General features: G+C 39.3%; 1 protein-coding gene across 1 annotated transcript in view; it reads right to left on the reverse strand.

The window, feature by feature from the left end:
• The window catches only part of LOC114702204, a 175449-nt gene that overhangs the window by 99495 nt on the left and 56428 nt on the right, over window positions 1–19526 (reverse strand). Inside the window, exons 16-20 of the mRNA XM_037200852.1 lie at window positions 9678–9821; window positions 7160–7228; window positions 3897–4040; window positions 3222–3290; window positions 609–701 (exon numbers count right to left, since the gene is read on the reverse strand). Coding sequence (XP_037056747.1) covers window positions 609–701; window positions 3222–3290; window positions 3897–4040; window positions 7160–7228; window positions 9678–9821 — 519 coding nt within the window. The remainder of the gene's footprint in view (window positions 1–608; window positions 702–3221; window positions 3291–3896; window positions 4041–7159; window positions 7229–9677; window positions 9822–19526) is intronic.

Genomic DNA, 19526 nt, shown 5'->3' on the forward strand with positions numbered 1-19526 from the left:
CATAGTATCTCTCAACCATCTGCAACAGCACTTCAGGAGATCGATGCCCCCTTGTGGTCTCCACAGGCACCTGTCATGCACACGGTGCAAACACATACATGCACACAAAACACTCATACATGCAAAATAAAAACAAATCTATCTTTAAAATTTTTTAATCTCAGTGAAAATATAGTCCAAAATCTAATCTATACTAAATATTGTTCCAATGTGTCCATGCCATTATTTAGGAACTAAGGATTTAAAAATTAATTGGTATTTGGTAAAAGAGTTTGAAATCCTTGAATAAACATTTAGAAAGGGGGCTGAAGAGATGGCTCAGGTGCTCTTGCAGAGCTACTCAGTTCTGTTCTCATTGGGCAGCTCACAACTTCCTATACCTTCAGATCCAGGGGGATCCATGTCTCTGGTCTCTTCTGGTACCTGCACATGTGTATACATACCCATACACAGAGACATGCATAATTAAAAACAATCTTAGGGGAAGTCAGAAAAACAGTAATGTTAACCATTAAAAACTGAAAGCCCATGGGTAAGTTTCCCTTAATTTAAAAGATGTAAAACAAATGTTAATTACAAGCTGCTGGCTGTCTGCTTAATCAACTTACCCTCGACATTTTCCAGTCCCCCCAAATATTTGTCTTTATCAGACCAGGAACTTCCTTTCATGGAGTCCAGCTTATTAATGGCCTCTTTTGATGCTACAAGTACAGAAAATATGCAAATAAATATACATACAATATACATATACCATACATTCAATACATCATTCAGTTTGTGGATCTAAATTTTTGAGCACAGTAAGAAATCCATGACCTCTTCTAGATCTGCACTGTCCAGTACAGCACTCACTAACCACATGTGGCCACATAAGTAGAGCACTCCATCTCCACTCTGATAGTCTTCTTCACACTAACTGTCTTCTATGTAGATCCTTTGATCATTACAGATAAACCCACCTCTCGTTTTTGTGTTTTGTATCAGAGTCTCACTATGTAGCCCAGCCTGGGCTTACACCTGCAATCCTCTCGCCATGCTCAGAGAACAACCCTTGTTATGTTCAAAACAATCTTGTAAAGCCTAGGATTTGGATGGAGTGTTTCAAAATATACACAAAAGCATATTACTTTTTCATCCTCAAGCATCCTCTGAACCCAGTTCTTCTCTTTCCACTTTCCTTCCCTACATCCTTGCTCCTTCCAGCTAACTTCACCTATCATTGCAGAGAATCCAAATCTCCTTGTGTTTAGTAGACATTTGAACTAGGAAGCCTACAGCCAATAATATCCTGTAATTAAGGGAGAGACAGAGAGAGGGGGTCGAGAGACAGACAGACTTTAAGAGAGAGAGAGAGAAGAGCGTAATTAAAATTATTAAGGGGGGTGGGGCACGCTTTAATAGCATCGGCAGAGTAGGGATCTTGTGAGCGAGCAGCCTACCAGTGAGTAGGAAAGGCAAAGCTACACAGAGAAACCTGTCTCGAAAAACCCAAAAAAAAAAAAAAAAAAATCTACCTCTAGAAAGGCTTCTGTAAAAGAGGTAAGATCTCCTGGCTAAACTGGGAGTGCTGGGGTTGGGCGGGGGTGGGGTGTGTGTGTGATGAGAGCACAAGAGAATGGGATGGTTGAGTTGGGGGAAGGACAGAGAGGGAGAGCAATGAAAGAGATATCTTGATAGGGGAAACCATTATGGGGTTAGGGAGAAACCTGGTGCTATGGAAATTCCCAGGAATCACAAGGATGAACCCAGCTAAGACTCCAAGCAATAGTGGAGAGGGTGGCTGAACTGGCCTTCCCCTCTAATCAGACTGATGACTACCCTAATTATCATCATAGAACCCACATCCAGTAACTGATAGAAGCAGATGCAGAGATCCATGGCTAAGCACTGGGTGGAGCTCCTGGGGAGCGGTCGAAGAGAGGGAGGAGGGATTATATGAGTGGGGGGCAGGCAGGTGGGGGTGTCAATATCATGATGGAGAAATCCATAGAGACAGCTGAGCAGAGCTTGTAGGAGCTCACGGACTCCAGACCAACAGCTGGGGAACCTGCATGGGACCAAACTAGGCCCTCTGAATGTGGGTGGCAGTAGTGTAGCTTGGGCAGTTTGTGGGGTCCCTGACAGTGGGACCAGGATTTATCCCTAGTGCATGAACTGGCTTTTTGGAGCCCATTCCCTAGGGTGGGATACCTTGTTCAGCTTTGATGCAGCAGGGAGGGGCTTGATCCTGCCTCAACTTGATATGCCAGACTTTGTTGACTCCCCATTGGAGGCCTTACCCTCTCTGAGGAATGGATGGGGAAAAGGTGGGGAGGTGGGGAAGAAGCAGGAGGAGGGAAGGGAGGGGGAACTGTGGTTGGTATGTAAAATGAAAAAAAAAAAACTTTTAAATAAAAAAAAGAAAGGCTTCCCTAATAATTCATTGAGAGAAATAGGTAATAAATTGTTTAAATTTTATGTAAAAGTAACCATGTTTAATAGATTATTTTTATGGGCCATCAGCCTTTCCCTACAAGTAACTTGATTTTGATTTTAAATCAACATATAAAACTTTCTGAAACTTAGCTTTTAATGGATTAATGAAGTGTGAGGTCCCCTACTGGAGATCTCATTCTCTAACTCAAATAAACTAAAACTAGAAGTAACAAGCATGGGGGTTGCAGTGAAGCCACAGCACTGCGGGATTTAAAATGACCTCGTAAGCTGCTTTTAGATCAAGGGGGAAACCAATGCACAACTGGAAATATTTAGAAAACAACAGGGAATGAGGAGATGCTCAGTGAATAAAGTGCTCACTGAGCGAGCCACCGGGAGTCAACCATGAGGTCACTGTGTGAGCCACCAGGAGTCAACCATGAGGTCACTGTGCGAGCCACCAGGAGTCAACCATGAGGATCACTTGCTGATTAGAATGCTCAGCTCAAGGATCAACACCAATCAGGAGTTCCACTCTTCACACACATGAGTTTAAGATTTGTTTTTTTTTTTTTTTTTTATGTACACAAAACAGATCTCATACAGATGGTGGGCCACCATGTCTAATAACACCACTAATGCAGTGAGTGCTCTTACCTCTACATCTTCAGCACACACATGAGTTTAAAGGGGACAAATAGCAATGGGTATTGTGGAGAGTAAGCATTAAATGTGATGCTTGACTAAATGACCTCTAAATGATTCCCAGTTGTTGCCTTGTAACAGTTTTGTCATAAAGCTCTTACCAGTATAGTTAGAAAATTTCAAGGTGTCTTTCAAAGCTTTCATAAAGTCTTTAACATTCATCATGTTGTCTTTTAGAATGAAAAAGGAAAAAAAAGAGAAGTGAGAAATAAGAATTCCTGGGCAAAGTAATTTTCAAAGACTAATATCAAAATAAACATTTTTAAATGTTTACATTTTTTAAACAATTTATTTACAAGGTACTTTTGAATTCATTGCCAACTGTTATTTCTTACCACAACCCTACAAGGCTGCAGACATACCAGTTCCAACTTGGCCTGAAATGGAATTCAAGTGCCAAGAAGGGCCTGTAATTTCACTTGGCCCAAAATGGCAAAGTAGTATCTCTACTCAGTTTAAATTCCCAAGCCATTCTTCACTGAAAGGAACAAGATCTGCAAGCACAAGGATTTCAACAAGGGTGCTCCCCACAAAACTTAGGCTTGTTTATTTTAAAAGCTTATTTATTTAAAAGGTTTGTTTATTCTTATAACTTCAGAAGAGCAGATTTTTAAAGGAAAAGCTCCTTTTCAAAGATAATATTTTCAGAAACATAACCAAACATCTCTAGACATGCACACCATTTTTGCAGGTCTTCCTAAAAAAAACAAAAAAAGACAAAACAACAAACCAAACCAAAGAATTTTATAAACACTGAGAACAGTGTAAATGCTCACCAGAAACAATGTCTGATTGAAGGATTTCCTCCACTTCTTCGTTAAATAATGTAATCCCAAGATTTTTTAGAAAATCTTCCAAGTTCTCCCGAGCTATCGTCTCGCCTTTAAGCGAATTAAGAGCTGAGGCTATCTCCTGCAACTCTAGAAATATATATTTAAAAAGACATTTGATAATTGAACTGAGCTCTGATTTTCAAAATAGAATAATAAAGACTTTTGTCTGTGCAGTCCATGGTTAATTATTAAATCCTGAGTCTAGGGTTTCAAGGCAGTTCAGTGGGTAATGGCACTTACTACATAAGCCTGAAGAAAACCAGAGTTACATTTAAGAATTGAGATTCATCTTGATGGATTTTTCCTGTGATAAATATGTAATGCTCCACCCGATTTCTTTTGATTGATTTTAGTTTGAAGTCTATTTTGTTAGATATTAGGATAGCTACTCCTGCTTACTTCTTAAGTCCATTTAATTGGAAAGTCTTTCCCCAACCTTTCACTCTGAGATAGTGTCTGTCTTTGAAGTTGAGTTGTGTTTCTTGTATGCAGCAGAAGGATGGATCCTGTTTTCACATCCATTCTGTTAGCCTGTGTCTTTTTATAGGCGAAATGAGTTTATTGATATTGAGGGATATTAATGACCGGTGATTGTTAATTCCTGGTTTTTTTTTTTTTTTTTTTGATGGTAGTGTGTATGTATTTCCTTTCTTTGGGAATCCCCAAGGATGACCACAGCTTAGACTACTAGCAATAGTAGAGAGGGTGCCTGAGCTGGCCTAATCAGCCAGTAACTGATTAGTAATCATCTGGTAATCAGATTGGTGAATTCACTATCATCACAGAGCCTTCACCCAGTAACTGATGGAAGCAGATCCACAGCCAAGCACCAGGCCGAGCTCCAGAAGTGCAGATGAAGAGAGGGAAGAGGGATTCTATGAGTAAGGGGTATCAAGATCATGATGGGGAAACCTACAGAGACAATCAAACTAAGCTAGTGGGAACCCATGAACTTTAGATCAATAGCTGTGGAGCCTTCATGGAACTGAACTAGGCCCTCTGCATAAGTGAGACAGTTGTGTAGTTTGGGAGACAGTTGTGTAGTTTGGTCTGTTTAAGGGGCCCCTGGCAGTGGGAATAGGATCCATCCCTGGTGCAGGAACTGGCTTTCTGGAGCCTATTACCTATGATGGGACACCTTGCACAGCCTTGATGCAGGGGGAGGGACTTGGACCTGACTCAACTGAATGTACCAGGCTTTGCTGACTCCCCATGGGAGGCCTTACCTTTTCAGAAGAGGGGATGGGGAGTGGGTGGGGGGAAAGCTGGGGGGAGCAGGAGGAGGGATGAGAGAGGGATCTGTGGTTGGTATGTAAAAACGAATAAAAAATTTCTTGAAAAGAAAACCAGAGTTAAATCCCCAGAACTCCCAGTGGAAGGAGAGAATCACCTGAAAGTTGTCCCCTCACCTCCACACACATATTGTAGTGTGTATGTGCCCATATACATACATCATATACACATCATCATCATCATCATCATCATCATCATCATAAACACACACACACATCATCATCATCATCATCATAAACTTTTATGTATATATACTGAAGGAAAGCATAGAAACTTACAAAACTATTCTCTGATGCTTCCATGCTTTCCCATAAGTAGTATAGGTGTAGTAAGTTGGTAATGGAGGGAACATTCTGGAAGCCAAGTTCCCATATGCCACCAAACTTCCAAATAGGCTTCTCAAAAGATATCAGCCTCAGTTCTGCTATATTAACTTTTTCTTGCCCTTTAAACTCTTCCAAAAGTTCCTGCCCTACTTTGCACTAGGTGGCAATGCCAGCTTCCTCATCTCTCAGATTCAGTAACCCAACTAATGTCAGCACTTCGTGACTTAATTTACTTTGCTCCCCACCTTATAAAATGTCACCAATCCTGAACAACAGTCTTTCTGAGCACTGCCCTCCAGTTTCAAAATTAGATATAAAGTTGTAACTCTTTATTCAATACATAACATGCTCCCAATACCATGCTATATACTGCACATGGATAACAACATTTGATACTAATAGCTCTATAAACATGATGCTCTTAGCTTCTTAATTCTGACGATAAAGAAGTGAAATTAGAAGTCAGATAGCATAGAAAAAAACTATTGAACTACAGAAAGGTGATGAGGAATGTCTAATAAAACAGAGGATTTACAAGAGATTCTATAAAAATAAAGCAATCCATAGAATAGTTCTAAGCCTGAGGCCTAAAATGCCATAGGAAGATTTTATACCTAGAAAACTTTAAAAACCACTAAGAGAGGGGCTAGAGAGATGGCTCAGCAGTTAAGAACACTGACTGCTCTTACAGAGAACCAGAGTTCGGTTCCCAGCACCCACATAGTAGCTCACAACCATCCATAACTCCTGTTCCAAGGGATCCAACACTCTCTTTGGACAAACCTATCTGTAGGCAACACACTCACACACACAAAATAAAAAATAAATCTTTAAAAAAAAAAGTAGCATATTTCCCATAGAGTTCAAGAAGTAAAGATGGAATTTAAAAGATCTTTCAATAGACTGCTTTTTAATAAAGTATTTTTCCCCTGAAAGAAGCTGCCAGTTTCTAATCAAACTAAGCTTTGCCTGCCTTCCATCAGAACAATGCAAATATGTTAACTAGAAATCAAAGCAAATTATCAAAAAAATCAGTTTGAAGAGTCACAAATAATTCACTTACCTTCAATTTTTTTTTCTTAACTATCACTGGGGGACTGAACCCAGGATCTCAGTGCACATTAGGCAGGGGTTCTACGAAGCTACAATGCTAGTTCCAATATCTTTCCTTCTCCTCCTCCTCCTCCTCCTCCTCCTCCTCCTCCTCCTCCTCATCCTCCTTCGCCTTAATTTCCCCTTCCTCCTCTTTGCATATGTGTGGTATGCTCACATGTGGGGGGGTATACATGTATGGAGATACTGGTGTACATATGCACATTCATGTTGAGGCTGAGTGATTGTTTACTGTATTCATTGAGGTAGAAACTCTCCACTGAAATCAGAGTTCATCAATATGGCTAGTCTAGCTAGCCCATTTATTCTGCGTGTCCTAGGTCTCTGCCTTCTAAGAGTTAGAATTATAGGCAGATGCTATATCTACCTGGCATTTCTGTGTGTTCTAAGGATCCAAACTCAGATTCTCAAGTGTACATGGCAACACTTTATCTGCAGAGCCATCTTCCCCAACCACTCCAAACCCATATTTACCTTTCAACCTACGGGTGTCCTGCATATCCTTTACTGCTTTTGAAAATTCTTCGAGTTGTACTTTGTCACCTTTGGTGAGAAAAATATTTTATTAGATTACCCTCAGTAGACAAAAGTCACAGCCAATGAAGCAATCTATAAGAATGTAAATCATTTGATATACACTTAAGAATCATATTTTTTAGTAACAGGTTGATTTATGGAAAGAGCGAACAGACTATAAAATTTAAACTGAGTTTTCAGTTTCTATCACTTAAGAGGAACCATACAATCTATAGTTGTATAAAATGTAGACAGGATCCTAAATAAAAATAGGAGATAGGTCTCAGTCTTAGTTTAGACTTTGCCTGAAGAGGCGAACTCTGTGACAGACCACCTGAGGGGCTCTTTGACCATAAAGTCTGACAAGGTTGACACCCTTTTATTTAGGCAAGAGCATGTAAGTACCAGACTCCTGTCAAGGGACAAACCTGGGAGACAGAAGCAACTTTGTCTCCAAACCACCATCAGGAAGATGGCTGGAGACTTAGAATTATTGTACTTGAGGATCACAAACTAGAACAAAACATAGAGGCCAACAAGGCACATCCACAAGCAGTCAAAATCCTACTTTACAGGTTTCAAATATAGCTACAAATATGCTATCTTGCCTTTTATCCACCATATGTTTTAAATTAGGACTTGAATTCCTAGGAACTATATAATAAAATCACATTCCTACACTGCAGTACATTTTCCTGTTTCTTATAGAAATATCCAGAATATACCTAACTACAAAGACTTTGCCCCAAAATCTGTCCTGACTAATGTAATAATAAAATGTTACCATAAAATGTGAACAGATACCTTTTTTTTTTTTTTTTTTTTTTTTTTTTTTTAGACAGGTTCTGGCTCAGTAATACCAGCTGGCTTGAATTCACTCTGCAGCCCAGGCTGGCCTTCTCAGTCTTCCTACTTCAACCATCTAAATAAGCTGGGATGACATGCGTGAGCCATGACATACCCTGCCTCAAATATATCTCAAATTTCCCAATCTCCCAGTCTGTTCTCACTAGGAACACACTATACAACACGAAGGTATTGAAGTAAAAAATAGATACTGATGTTTTATATAGAACAGCCTGCTGTGGGATGTTCTGTATGGCAAATGTGTTGCTCTGATTGGTCAATAAATAAAATATTGATTGTCCAGTGGCCAGGCAGGAAGTATAGGTGGGACTAACAGAGAGGAGAAAAGAACAGGAAGGCAGAAGGAGTCACTGCCAGCTGCCGCCAGGACAAGCAGAATGTGAAGATGCCAGTAAGCCACGAGCCATGTGACAAGGTATAGATTTATGGAAATGGGTTAATTTAAGCTATAAGAACAGTTAGCAAGAAGCCTGCCACGGCCATACAGTTTGTAAGCAATATAAGTCTCTGTGTTTACTTGGTTGGGTCTGAGCGGCTGTGGGACTGGCGGGTGACAAAGATTTGTCCTGACTGTGGGCAAGGCAGGAAAACTCTAGCTACAACAGCCAAATTACATGAATTTTCTTTATAGTTCCTAAGTCTGTGGATTATGATTTCAGCTGTAAGACACTCCACCTCACTGAGATCTGAATCTGTGGGAGGCATGAAGATCTTTGTGCTCACAGATAAGCACTAGAGGAACTTGGAACACAGGGTTGTTCCTTCAAAGGGAGGAATGCAAAACCTGTTATCCAACCAAAGGGCTGGAGTAGACGTGTTTTCTAGTCTGGTTACCTTTGCATTATCTGTGTAGACACTCTTCTAGCACTGGACCCTCTCCCAGATCTTACCATAAATTTGTTTTTCTTCAGTCAATCTATAGAGCCTATCTTTATGACTTTACAAAGAGTTTTGATGGAGTCACATCTGATCTTTATTTATCTTTTTTAGATTATGCTGTTGTGAGTACCTTTTACAGAGACTGCTTTAAAGGAGGAAAAAAAATGAAAATGAAAAGATGCTCCATGTTATCTGGCCTAGGCAGAGAATTCTTGGATATAACCTAAAAAGCACAGCTGACCCAACAAAAAATAGACAAAGAGGACTGCATCAAAATAAAAAGAATAATATAGACAGAACAACAATCACCAGAGTGAGCAAGAGACAGACAGACACACACACACACACACACACACACGCACACGCACACGCACACACACACACACACACACACACACACACACTAGGCAGTAAGCTAGCAACCACTCACCCATGAATTGAGAGAAAATATTTTCAAATCATACATTGGATAAGAGGTTTACTATCTAACATATATAATGAACTCAAATCAAAATAATAGCAAGAAAACATATAGCCCTATTTTTAAAATGGGCAAAAGTCTTGAATAAATACTTCCCCCAAGAAAATACACAGGTAGCTCACAGATGTGTGAAACATACTCCAAGCATGAGACAAACACAAGCTGGCCTCAAAGGCAGAGCCCGCTTCATGTGTGTTAGACTGGTTAGCACTAAAAACAGACGCTGAAGTTTTACCTTTGGATACCCACCATCAACTGTGGCTGATTTCAATGCCTCTAAGAATTCATCTTTTTTTAAATGACTATTTGAACTAGATAATGTGTCCCACAAGTGAGAAACATCCATCTTGTCCTTGCTGAGATTGTGGAGGATGTCAACAGCATCCGGCAACACTAAACCATGGACAAAAACACAAGCTTAATAATATATTTATCCAAGATATCAACACAAAAAACTATTATTTGGAATAGTTAACAATTAAGGATTTGGGGTTTAAGATAAACATCAAATAGAGCAAAAATAAACAGCCAATTTTCAAGGATCAAATCACAATAAAAATATTTAACCTGCTATATATAATATGTCTTAGAAGCTTCTGAACTGTTTGAAGAACGTATGCCCTCACTCCTGGGTAATCACAAAAAATAATTTCCTAACTGGGAATGTGGAACAGTGGAGGGGCTTCTCAGCACACTCAAGGGTCTCAGTACCATGCTCAATACGACAAAAAAATAATAATTTTCCTTGAATTTTAAATTTATAAAAGTCTGAGTTCCCAAACATTTCAAAAAACATTAAGATCTTATTTTTCATTGTGTGTTTATGTGTAGGGGTACAAGTTTGCATGAAGGTGCCCACATATGACAAAAGAGGGTGTCAGATCCCCAGAAGTTGGAGTTAAGGGTGGTGGTGAGCTGCTCAGTGTGGGTACTAGGAACCCAACTTGGGTCCTCTGCAAGAGCAGCAAGCATTTTTGATAGCTGAGGCACCTTTCCAGCCCCATGTTCCCATTTTTTTGTTTTGTTTGTTTTTCAAGACAGGACTTCTTTGTGTAGCCCTGGCTGTCCTGGAACTCAGTCTGTAGACCAGGCTGGCCTCAAACTCACAGAGATCCTCCTGCCTCTGTCTCCTGAGTGCTGGTGTTAAAAGTGTGTACCACCACCACCACCACCCGGCTCATGTTCCCAATTTTTAAAAACAACGAATCAAATAGTTTTTGCTTCCTGTCTTTCTCAAAGTTCTTCGCTCTCTCCTTCTTCCTATAATGAAAGTTTTGTTTTTAGTATAATTTTAAGCAAGAGAGTGAAATTATCTTCTTACAGATTACAGAAAGACTTCCTTGCTGCAATGTAAAGAATGGACTCTCTGGAAAATCAGGCAGGAAAATTCTGTAGAGGTTCAGCAACAAAGATGCTGGTGGCTGTGACAGGGTGATATAATGGAGATCTGAGACGGCGACAAATCAGGATGTACTTTGAGAATGAAGATGTGTTCAATGAATTAAATGGAAGGCTGAAGAGACTGGGACCACCGAGTCCTGAGAAGCTGAGTAAACAGTAATGTGTGCACAGTTTGCCACAGGAAAAGCAATCTGCTGGGGAAGAGCTGGAGATGATCTGGGAGTCAGAGGAGAGAGGGGCAGTTCAAAGCAGTAAGGTCACTCTGAAAACACCTGCAAGAATGGGGCCCAGAATGGAGTCTGTGGGCATGCGGATAACTTAAAAATCAGCCACCAAAGTAGCAGCCGTTAAACAAGACCAAGATGTAAATGCTGATAAACTGGCAGTGGGTAGAGAGGACTAGGAGCCAATACTGTCTTGGGTACCTGTGGGGTTGGTGGGTAAACGCCCCACAGAATGGGGCCATGAACAGGGACTAAAGAAAAAAGAAGAAAAAGGGACTAAAGGAAAAAAGGGGGACTAAAGACAAAAAAAGGGGGGACTAAGACAAATGAACTAAAGACAAAGTAATAGGGACTAAAGATAAAGAAAAATAATAGTTTTATTATAGAGTTTTTGGTGAAAGTGTGGCCAGTGGAAAGGCATGCCGGTGTTATGGAAAAAAAAATATATTATATATATATATATTATTGAGGGGCAGGGGTTTTATCCTCAAGAGTAAAGGAGACTGGAAGGATGTCTGATGCTGCAGCGCAAAATTCTCTTCTGTCAAAATTTTCTATCTTCTATCCCTTTCTCAATTTCTATCTGTGAAAAATAAGTATAAGGTATAGGGTAGTAATACAGTGTAGGAAAAACTTAGAAATGTAAGATCGTATAGAAAAAAAGACAACTAGACAGAAAAACTCTTCAATTTTCTAACTTTGGGGGCTATGAAAGCAAACTGGGGGAAAAAAATCTTTCTTTGGGCTTTACGGGTAGTAAAAAAGCTCTTCTTAGCCGGGCGGTGGTGGCGCCCCAGCACTCGGGAGGCAGAGGCAGGCGGATCTCTGTGAGTTCGAGGCCAGCCTGGGCTACCAAGTGAGTTCCAGGAAAGGCGCAAAGCTACGCAGAGAAACCCTGTCTCAAAAAAACCAAAAAAAAAAAAAAAAAGCTCTTCTTTGAGCTTATGGGGAAGAAAAGGTTTCCTATGGAAGCTTTTGACCTGGGGACAGCTGAAATGCTAAGTCCAAGTGGCAGGAGAAAGTGTTTTCTCCGAGGCAAAAATGGGGCTGTAAAAAGCCAAAAAGTTTAAAGTTCAGAAGTTTTAGGGAAACTTGGTCTTTCTCTCTTGGGGGAAAAAAATCTTTCTCTTAAACTAAAAAGCTTTTCTTGGAAAATTTGGAGGGAAAAAATCTCTCTCAAAAGCTTTAATCTTTCTCAAAAGCTCTCTTAAAAAAACTTAAAAACTAAAGCCTTCAACTTTCTCTCTCAGAAGGACAAATTAGTATCACCTGAAGATATTAGTATGGGGACCACCTGTGATTAGCTCTAAGGGAAAAAAACAAACCTCTTAAGACAGCAAAACCTCTCTGAGTTCTGTCTTTCAAGCTTTAAAAATCCTCCCTGCAATACAGGAGGCAGGGATGGAGTTCCTAAAAACCTCTCTTCTAAGCTCTGTCTCAAGCTAGTAAAAGGCAGTGGGTCAAAGTCCCCTGAGGGAAACATTCAGGAGAGTGTGGGTAAAGAGATAGAGAGCCCAAAAGGGCAGGAAACTACCAGAGAAAAGCAAAAAAGCCAAGCTTTTCAGTTACAGCCGAGCTGAGGCATCAAGGGTTTTGTTTCTGAGTGAGCTATGAAAAGGTGCTCCTAATCATCCTAATGCAAAGATCCCCTGAAGCAATGCAAACTGTTAGCATTATATCCTCGGTTCTAACCAAAAACTAAGAAGCAACTGGCCAGTGTCTATGAGTTGGAGTGCATTTCGGGATACTAGGGTTCCTGCAGTTGTAAACTTCCTGGAGCACAGAGCTGAGGCAGGAAGGTGCAGGACCCAGGGGAAGATTGCTAATGAACAACCAAAGCTAAAGCCGGTGGGAATGGCACAGTTGTGCGCTTTCCTACAAGTCCCGGGTTGATAGGTCCACAACTGCAAAAAGAAATCTGAGAAAAAGCTTTCCTATTAGAGAAAGGACCTTTCTGGGAAAACAGTAAAGCTGAACTGTGTCTGAAGCAGTCGTGCTGCTGAGTCAGAACGCTGTCTGGGGAAAGAGCCCAGCCAGAGCAGAACAGAACTATCCAGGAGTAAAGCTTTCTTTTCTGTCAAAGAAAGCACCTCTTTGAGAAAAGCTTTGTTTCAACTGACTCCTGATGAGATGAGGGAGTGTAGCCCTAAGGTGTGATTGCCTCTGGCATAAGCTCTGTCCTTGAGCACCCAGACAAACACAACCCACTGGGGGACTGGGCCAGGTGAAGGCCTGATGAAGCAAAACACCTGTCCTAATGTGAGCTTAGATATAGCAAAAACCTCCCTCGCTAAGCTTGATTTATGAACACAAACCTCAGACCCCGAAAAACAGAAATGGACTAAAGTCCCTACCTTCAGAAGCAAAAAAGCTGCCACTGTAGTGTCGGAAACTTTCTGGGGTAGAGGGAATAAACTGAGACCAAACTGGATACTGTCAGGGAGAAAGACTCTGAAAAAACAGAGAAGGGACATAATTCTCCCAGAAAATGCATGACCTGAAAAAGCTGCTAGAATTTGAGGCAGATTCGGGGGGAGAAAAAAAAGCCCCTACCTCCGAAAGCAGCTAGTAGAAGTACAGAGCTACAGACAGATACCTGAAGCTCTGCATCTGGGGGGGGGGGGGGGGTGAGAGGAACAAACAAAATGAGATAGATCAGTGGGAGAAAATCTCTTGAAAGAGCTATGGAAAAACTGTTGTACATGATCTTGTTTTTCACTGGCTAAGACAAACTCAAGCCCCGAGGAAAGCTGCTATCAGAAATGCCAGCCTCAATGCGCGCTAACGAGGCAGGTGCAGTTCTGATCTGGGGCCAGTGTCTGATGAAGGAGACACACCTGTTAAAGCCAGCTGAGGAGAGAATAGGAATCTCCCAATGTGCCATAGCTGAAAATGTAAAATGCTTGTTTAAATCTCCCATTGCAAAGGCAAGAGACTTTGTTCAAACCTCCCAGGAAAGAATTTGTAAGCAAGTCTGGTAAAAGAGAACCAGTTGACTCTCAGACCCGAAAAAGAACTACGAGAAATGAAGTCCAATAGCTAGCTTGCAATAAGGGGCTGATATAAGGGAAATGCATTCTGGGAAAGGTAGTTTTTCCGCTAAAGATGGCGATATTGCCCTGAAACACTTGTCAGCTCGAAAATACATCCATAGTAAACTTAAAATACAGCCCTTTAAAAGAATAAGGAGGAAAATCATCTAAGAGTTTAAGTGTCAGTTCCAATGAAAAATTGAAAGGACACAGAACTAGGTGCTTTGCGGTTTGGGGCTCCATTGGAAAAATGCTTTATTTACCCTAATAGCTGTGCAAAGTTTTTACGGTATTTGGATGACAAAAAGCTACCTTTAAGAGCAAACAAGCCACTTTAAAATCCTTAAGAAAGCAAGAGAAATCAGTTTATACAAGGAACATTGTTTTAGATATGAAGAAAATTATGGGAAAATAAAGTTCTTTGCCTTTTGAACAAACTGCCTGCAATGAGTAATTGCTTTGCAAATCTAATAAGGATACAAGGAAACAGGCATTCGAAAAGAAATGACTGCTTTTTAGATGGGAACAAACTTCAGAAAATCTAGCTGTCTTGCAAAAGAGTTGCTTCACCTGAAAGTTCCTTATAAATAATTAATGCTAAATATTACAGCTGCTAATAACATCAGGAGTTAAAGCTAATGAAGTGAAAATATTAAATCCTGAAAATGCTTTTTCTCAAAGTAAGCTAGTGAAGGATATGTTTCATGAAAGAACATTATATGTTCTTGACTACTTTGAATAGTAACAGTTTTGGTGAAAATATTGGAGCTAACAACAATCAAGTCAAAATGTTTCAACAAATTCAAGACGCTATTCCACAAAAGAAAACTTGCCATGCTTTGTGGGCCATATTAGAGCTCACTCCAATCTTCCTGGTCCTTTAGCTGAGGGGTAATGCAATGGCTGATAAGTTAACAAAGATTAGTAGCATTATCCCAAGTGGAAATGGCTCAACAATCACATGTTCTTCATCAAAATAGCAAAAGCTTAAGAGAAAGTAATTCAATCTTGCCAAAGAAGCAGCTCATCAAATAATTAAACGATGTGGGGTATGTCCAAAATATTTTCCTGTCCCTCACTTAGGGGTAAACCCTCGAGGTCTTCTTCCCAATCATCTATGGCAAATGGATGTTACTCATATTGCAGAATTTGGCAAATTAAGATATGTACATGTGATCAGTGACACTTATTCAGGATTTTTAATGGCTAGTGCACAACCTGGGGAAGCTACAAAACGTAATTATGCACTGCTTGAAGTGTTTTTCGTATATGGGTATACCAAAAATTATTAAAACTGATAATGGTTCTGGATATAGTAAGGCATTTCAACAATTTTGTACCCAATGGGAAATCGTACATAAAACAGGTATTCCTTATTTATAATCCTCAGGGACAAGGTATTGTAGAAAGGGCTCATAGCAGTCTTAAAACACAACTTCAAAAAATAAAAATAAAAAAAATTACCCTCAATCTCCACATAATGCATTAAATCATGCTCTTTTTGTTCTGAACTTTTTGAATATAGATGTCTGTGAACAGTCTGCCGCAGATAGATTTTGGCACAGTGGCACCCAAGCGACTTTTGCTCAAGTGAAATGGAAAGATCCCTGCTCGGGATTATGGAAGGGTCCCAATCCTGTTTTAATATGGGGTCGAGGACATGTTTGTGTTTTTTCACAAGAGGAGAATGAAGCTCGGTGGTTACCGGAGCGTCTGGTAAGGACCGTGGAACTAAGGAAGGTCAGTTCCAATGACATTCCTATAAAGGAAGGAACCAGAATGAAAGTGGCTCGATTAGTGTTTCTGAGGTTTTGTCACTGGTTAATGCAAACAGTGAGGAAAGAGTTCGGAGCTGTGCTGCTTTTGGCTTTACTAGCTCCTTTAGAAAAATACTTTATATCACCTAATAGCTGTGCAGTATTTGGCGAAGAGCTTTATAGCAGCTAAATATGGTAATTTCACCCTCAGTGTGAAGTGAAGTTTTTCTGGTAGAACGAACCAAAAGTACTGCTATTATAGAAATGTTTGTCTGAATTGAAGTTCTTAGGGGAGCTATTATGAATTTGGGTGAAGGGACAGCCTCGAGTTAAAAACTGTTTACCGCTGATAGTGCATCTCTGCCAGTTCCAGAATGGCATATCACAACTCTATAATGACAACACTCACTAAATCCCGTGTTTTATAGCAAAGCTGACTATAAACTCTAAACTTTAGAAATGATGTATGTACTTCCTGTCTCGTTAAGAGAATCTAATAGAGATAGTGATGATGATTAAGAGTAAGAAGTAGAAAAAGATGAAAATAAGATGTGAGTTTGTAAAAATTATTCTCTTATTAGATCTGTGTTAAGAAATCTTTAGGTGTTTGCTAAATTAGATATATGCTAATGGTAGCCCTATATAAGTTTGTAAAATAGATCTATAGAGTTCCTTTAAGAATATAAGCTTGCAGCCGGGCGGTGGTGGCGCACACCTTTAATCCCAGCACTCGGGAGGCAGAGCCAGGCGGATCTTTGTGAATTCGAGGCCAGCCTGGGCTACCAAGTGAGTTCCAGGAAAGGCTCAAAGCTACACAGAGAAACCCTGTCTCGAAAAACCAAAAAATAAAAAAAAAAACAAATAAAAAAAAGAATATAAGCTTGCAAGAAGTATCTAAGGTAGTCTTAAGACATGTAGTAATAAGATTGTAAGATGCTAGTTGTAAATGTAAGTTTAAATAAGAAATAAGATAGAATGAATATAAGTATATAAGAAGTAATAAGAAATATATTTACTAAAGTAGCTCTATAGTTTCCTTAAAGAGTATAAATAAGTAGATGTTAATATGTTATATGTGAGTTTGTAAAAATGTGTAAATGTTGTGTGTGAATCTATACTTAATGTATATGGTAAAAGAACCCAAGACACAGAAAGTGTAGTGTCCTAGTAGACTGCAAAGTAGGCAGTCTGAATGGTTTCAAAAGCTCCAGAAGCCGCTAAGAATGGCGGACACCAGAACCAGCACAACAAGGCATCTGCAGCTGAGATCTGTGGAAAATCAATGCAAAACAGAAAAACCTGAGCTAACATCAAAAATGGTGCGGTTTAGAATAATACTGTACCTAAAAAGGTCTCTGTGAGAACAAGTTGCAGAGATGCTTGTTTGAACTAAAATTGTTAACTGCAAAAAGTTTTGGTTGTAAAACGTCTCTTCATATTTGGAAGTGAAAGCCTGATACCAGAATTTATTTGTTTGAACTTTTTGAACTTAAAATAAGATAAAACTACAAAAAGATTTTGGTTATGGATTTCTTCATATTTGGAAGGCTAGTACCAGAATTTATCATTTGAATTTTGGAACTTAAGAAATAAAATGAGCCGGGCGATGGTGGTGCATGCCTTTAATCCCAGTACTCAGGAGGCAGAGCCAGGCGGATCTCTGTGAGTTCGAGGCCAGCCTGGGCTACCAAGTGAGTTCCAGGAAAGGCGCAAAGCTACACAGAGAAACCCTGTCTCGAAAAAAAAAAGAGAGAAAGAGAGAAAGAGAGAAAGAGAGAAAGAGAGAAAGAGAGAAAGAAAGAAAGAAAGAAAGAAAGAAAGAAAGAAAGAAAGAAAGAAAGAAAGAAAGAAAGAAAGAAAGAAAGAAAGAAAGAAAGAAAGAAAGAAAGAAAGAAAGAAAGAAATGAACAATAGAGATTTCATGCAATGGGACAATTTTGAGTTTACTTATAGTAATGACCTAGGAACTGTTTTCTGGAATTGGGGTAAAAATGGAACTGTTTAAATAAAGAAATTTATTGTTTCTACCTTGACTCAAGATGCAGTTTTGTGTATGCATATATGCTGGTGATTCATGTATTGTTCTGTGTTTAAAAATACAATTGTTTTGTGAACTGTTTATGTAAAAATGGAATTACGTACAGAACTGGTTTTGTGTTACAAATGAACTGTTTAAATGGAAAAGTTTGGGTTTTCTAACTAGGCTTGAGATTTTGCTTAAAAAATTATAAAGAAAAGGGAGAGTTAATATTCCTTAGTCTAATTTCAAAAATTGTTTGAGTGGATTAATGTCATGTTTTTGTTAGTAAGAAATGCAAATGGGGTATACCAAGAGACTACTTTTAAAGTGTAAAGAGGTTTATTAAGAAACTGCTTTTGGATGTTTTGCTAAAAGTTTTCAAAGTATTAATGGTTAGATTGAGAATATTGCTTTTCAATATGGGTTTGTAGGAATTGTATAAGTTTGGGTTTTTTCTAACTAGGTTTGAGATTTTGTTTAAAAAATTATAAAGAAAAGGAGGAGTTATAAGTGAATTAAGGTTGAATTATGTTTGCAGAAATTATGTTTAACCTATTGGTATTAATGCACCCTGGTTTTGTGGAGTTAAGGAAATATTTAAATTTGTGAATACATCAAAGTTTTTCCTATGTTCTGTTAGCAAGAAAATTCAAATGATTAAGAGTTAAAGTTATATGACTGAGAAAATTGTTGACTATATATAGCACCATATATACTAATTCAAATGGTTCTATTAAGAGTTTGCTTTGAGTTGTAAGATTGGGAGGATTGTGACTATGTATAGCAATATTTATGTTAACCTGTTAATGGTAATGATGAAGCTAAGGGATTAAGTTTGCAATTGCATTAAGTTTTTGGTTTAGAAAGGACTTGATGCAGCTAAAGACTGCTGTAGTCACCTTGGACCTAATTCAAAAGAGAAATGCCATCTATATCATCCTCTACTCCCATACTGGGAGGTGTAACAGCTGTGGAGATTGCTGTAAGCCACTAATAATGAGTTATTTTTTATATATTAAGGGGGGACCTGTGAGAGCCTGTTTTCAGGTTCCTCGTGGCTTTACCCAGCAGGTCCGAATAGAGGATGATCAGGACCACAGGCCTGAGTGCAGGTGTCTGAGATAGTCTGCACTTGGCTGTGCTGGGGGGGGGGGGTCTTTTGCTCCACCCCTTGGTGTCTCTATAAATACCCTGAGGCAGAGACAGTCAGGGCCGTTGGAAAAGGTTCCAGGCCCTCTTGAGGCTATCCTTTATTTTCTATCTGTTTATCTCTGCAAGATTCTCCTCAATAAATCCTTCTAATATTTCTGCTGCTCACACTCAAGAAAACTCTGGAGAGCTGTGGGGTGGGTGGGTAAATGCCCCACAGGTACCAGAAGGAAAACTTTCCAAGAAGTAACAGGGATTAAAAGGTTAATAAGATGAAGATGAAAATTTGACTTAGCAAAATGCACTTTAAGTTTTATAGAAAGTTAGTGTGTAATAATGCATCATTTTATAGGAAGGACTGAGGCTGGGGATGTAGTTTAGCATGTCAAGACTTGGACCCAATCCTACCACCAAATAAATAAATAAATAGTTCAACAAACAGAAAAACTGTAGACTAAGAACACCAAGATTTTCCTTCACTGCAGCCATGAAACATATTTTTATACCAAATTTTA

Source organism: Peromyscus leucopus, chromosome 8b (genome assembly GCF_004664715.2).
Source record: "Peromyscus leucopus breed LL Stock chromosome 8b, UCI_PerLeu_2.1, whole genome shotgun sequence".
Lineage (NCBI taxonomy): Eukaryota > Metazoa > Chordata > Mammalia > Rodentia > Cricetidae > Peromyscus > Peromyscus leucopus.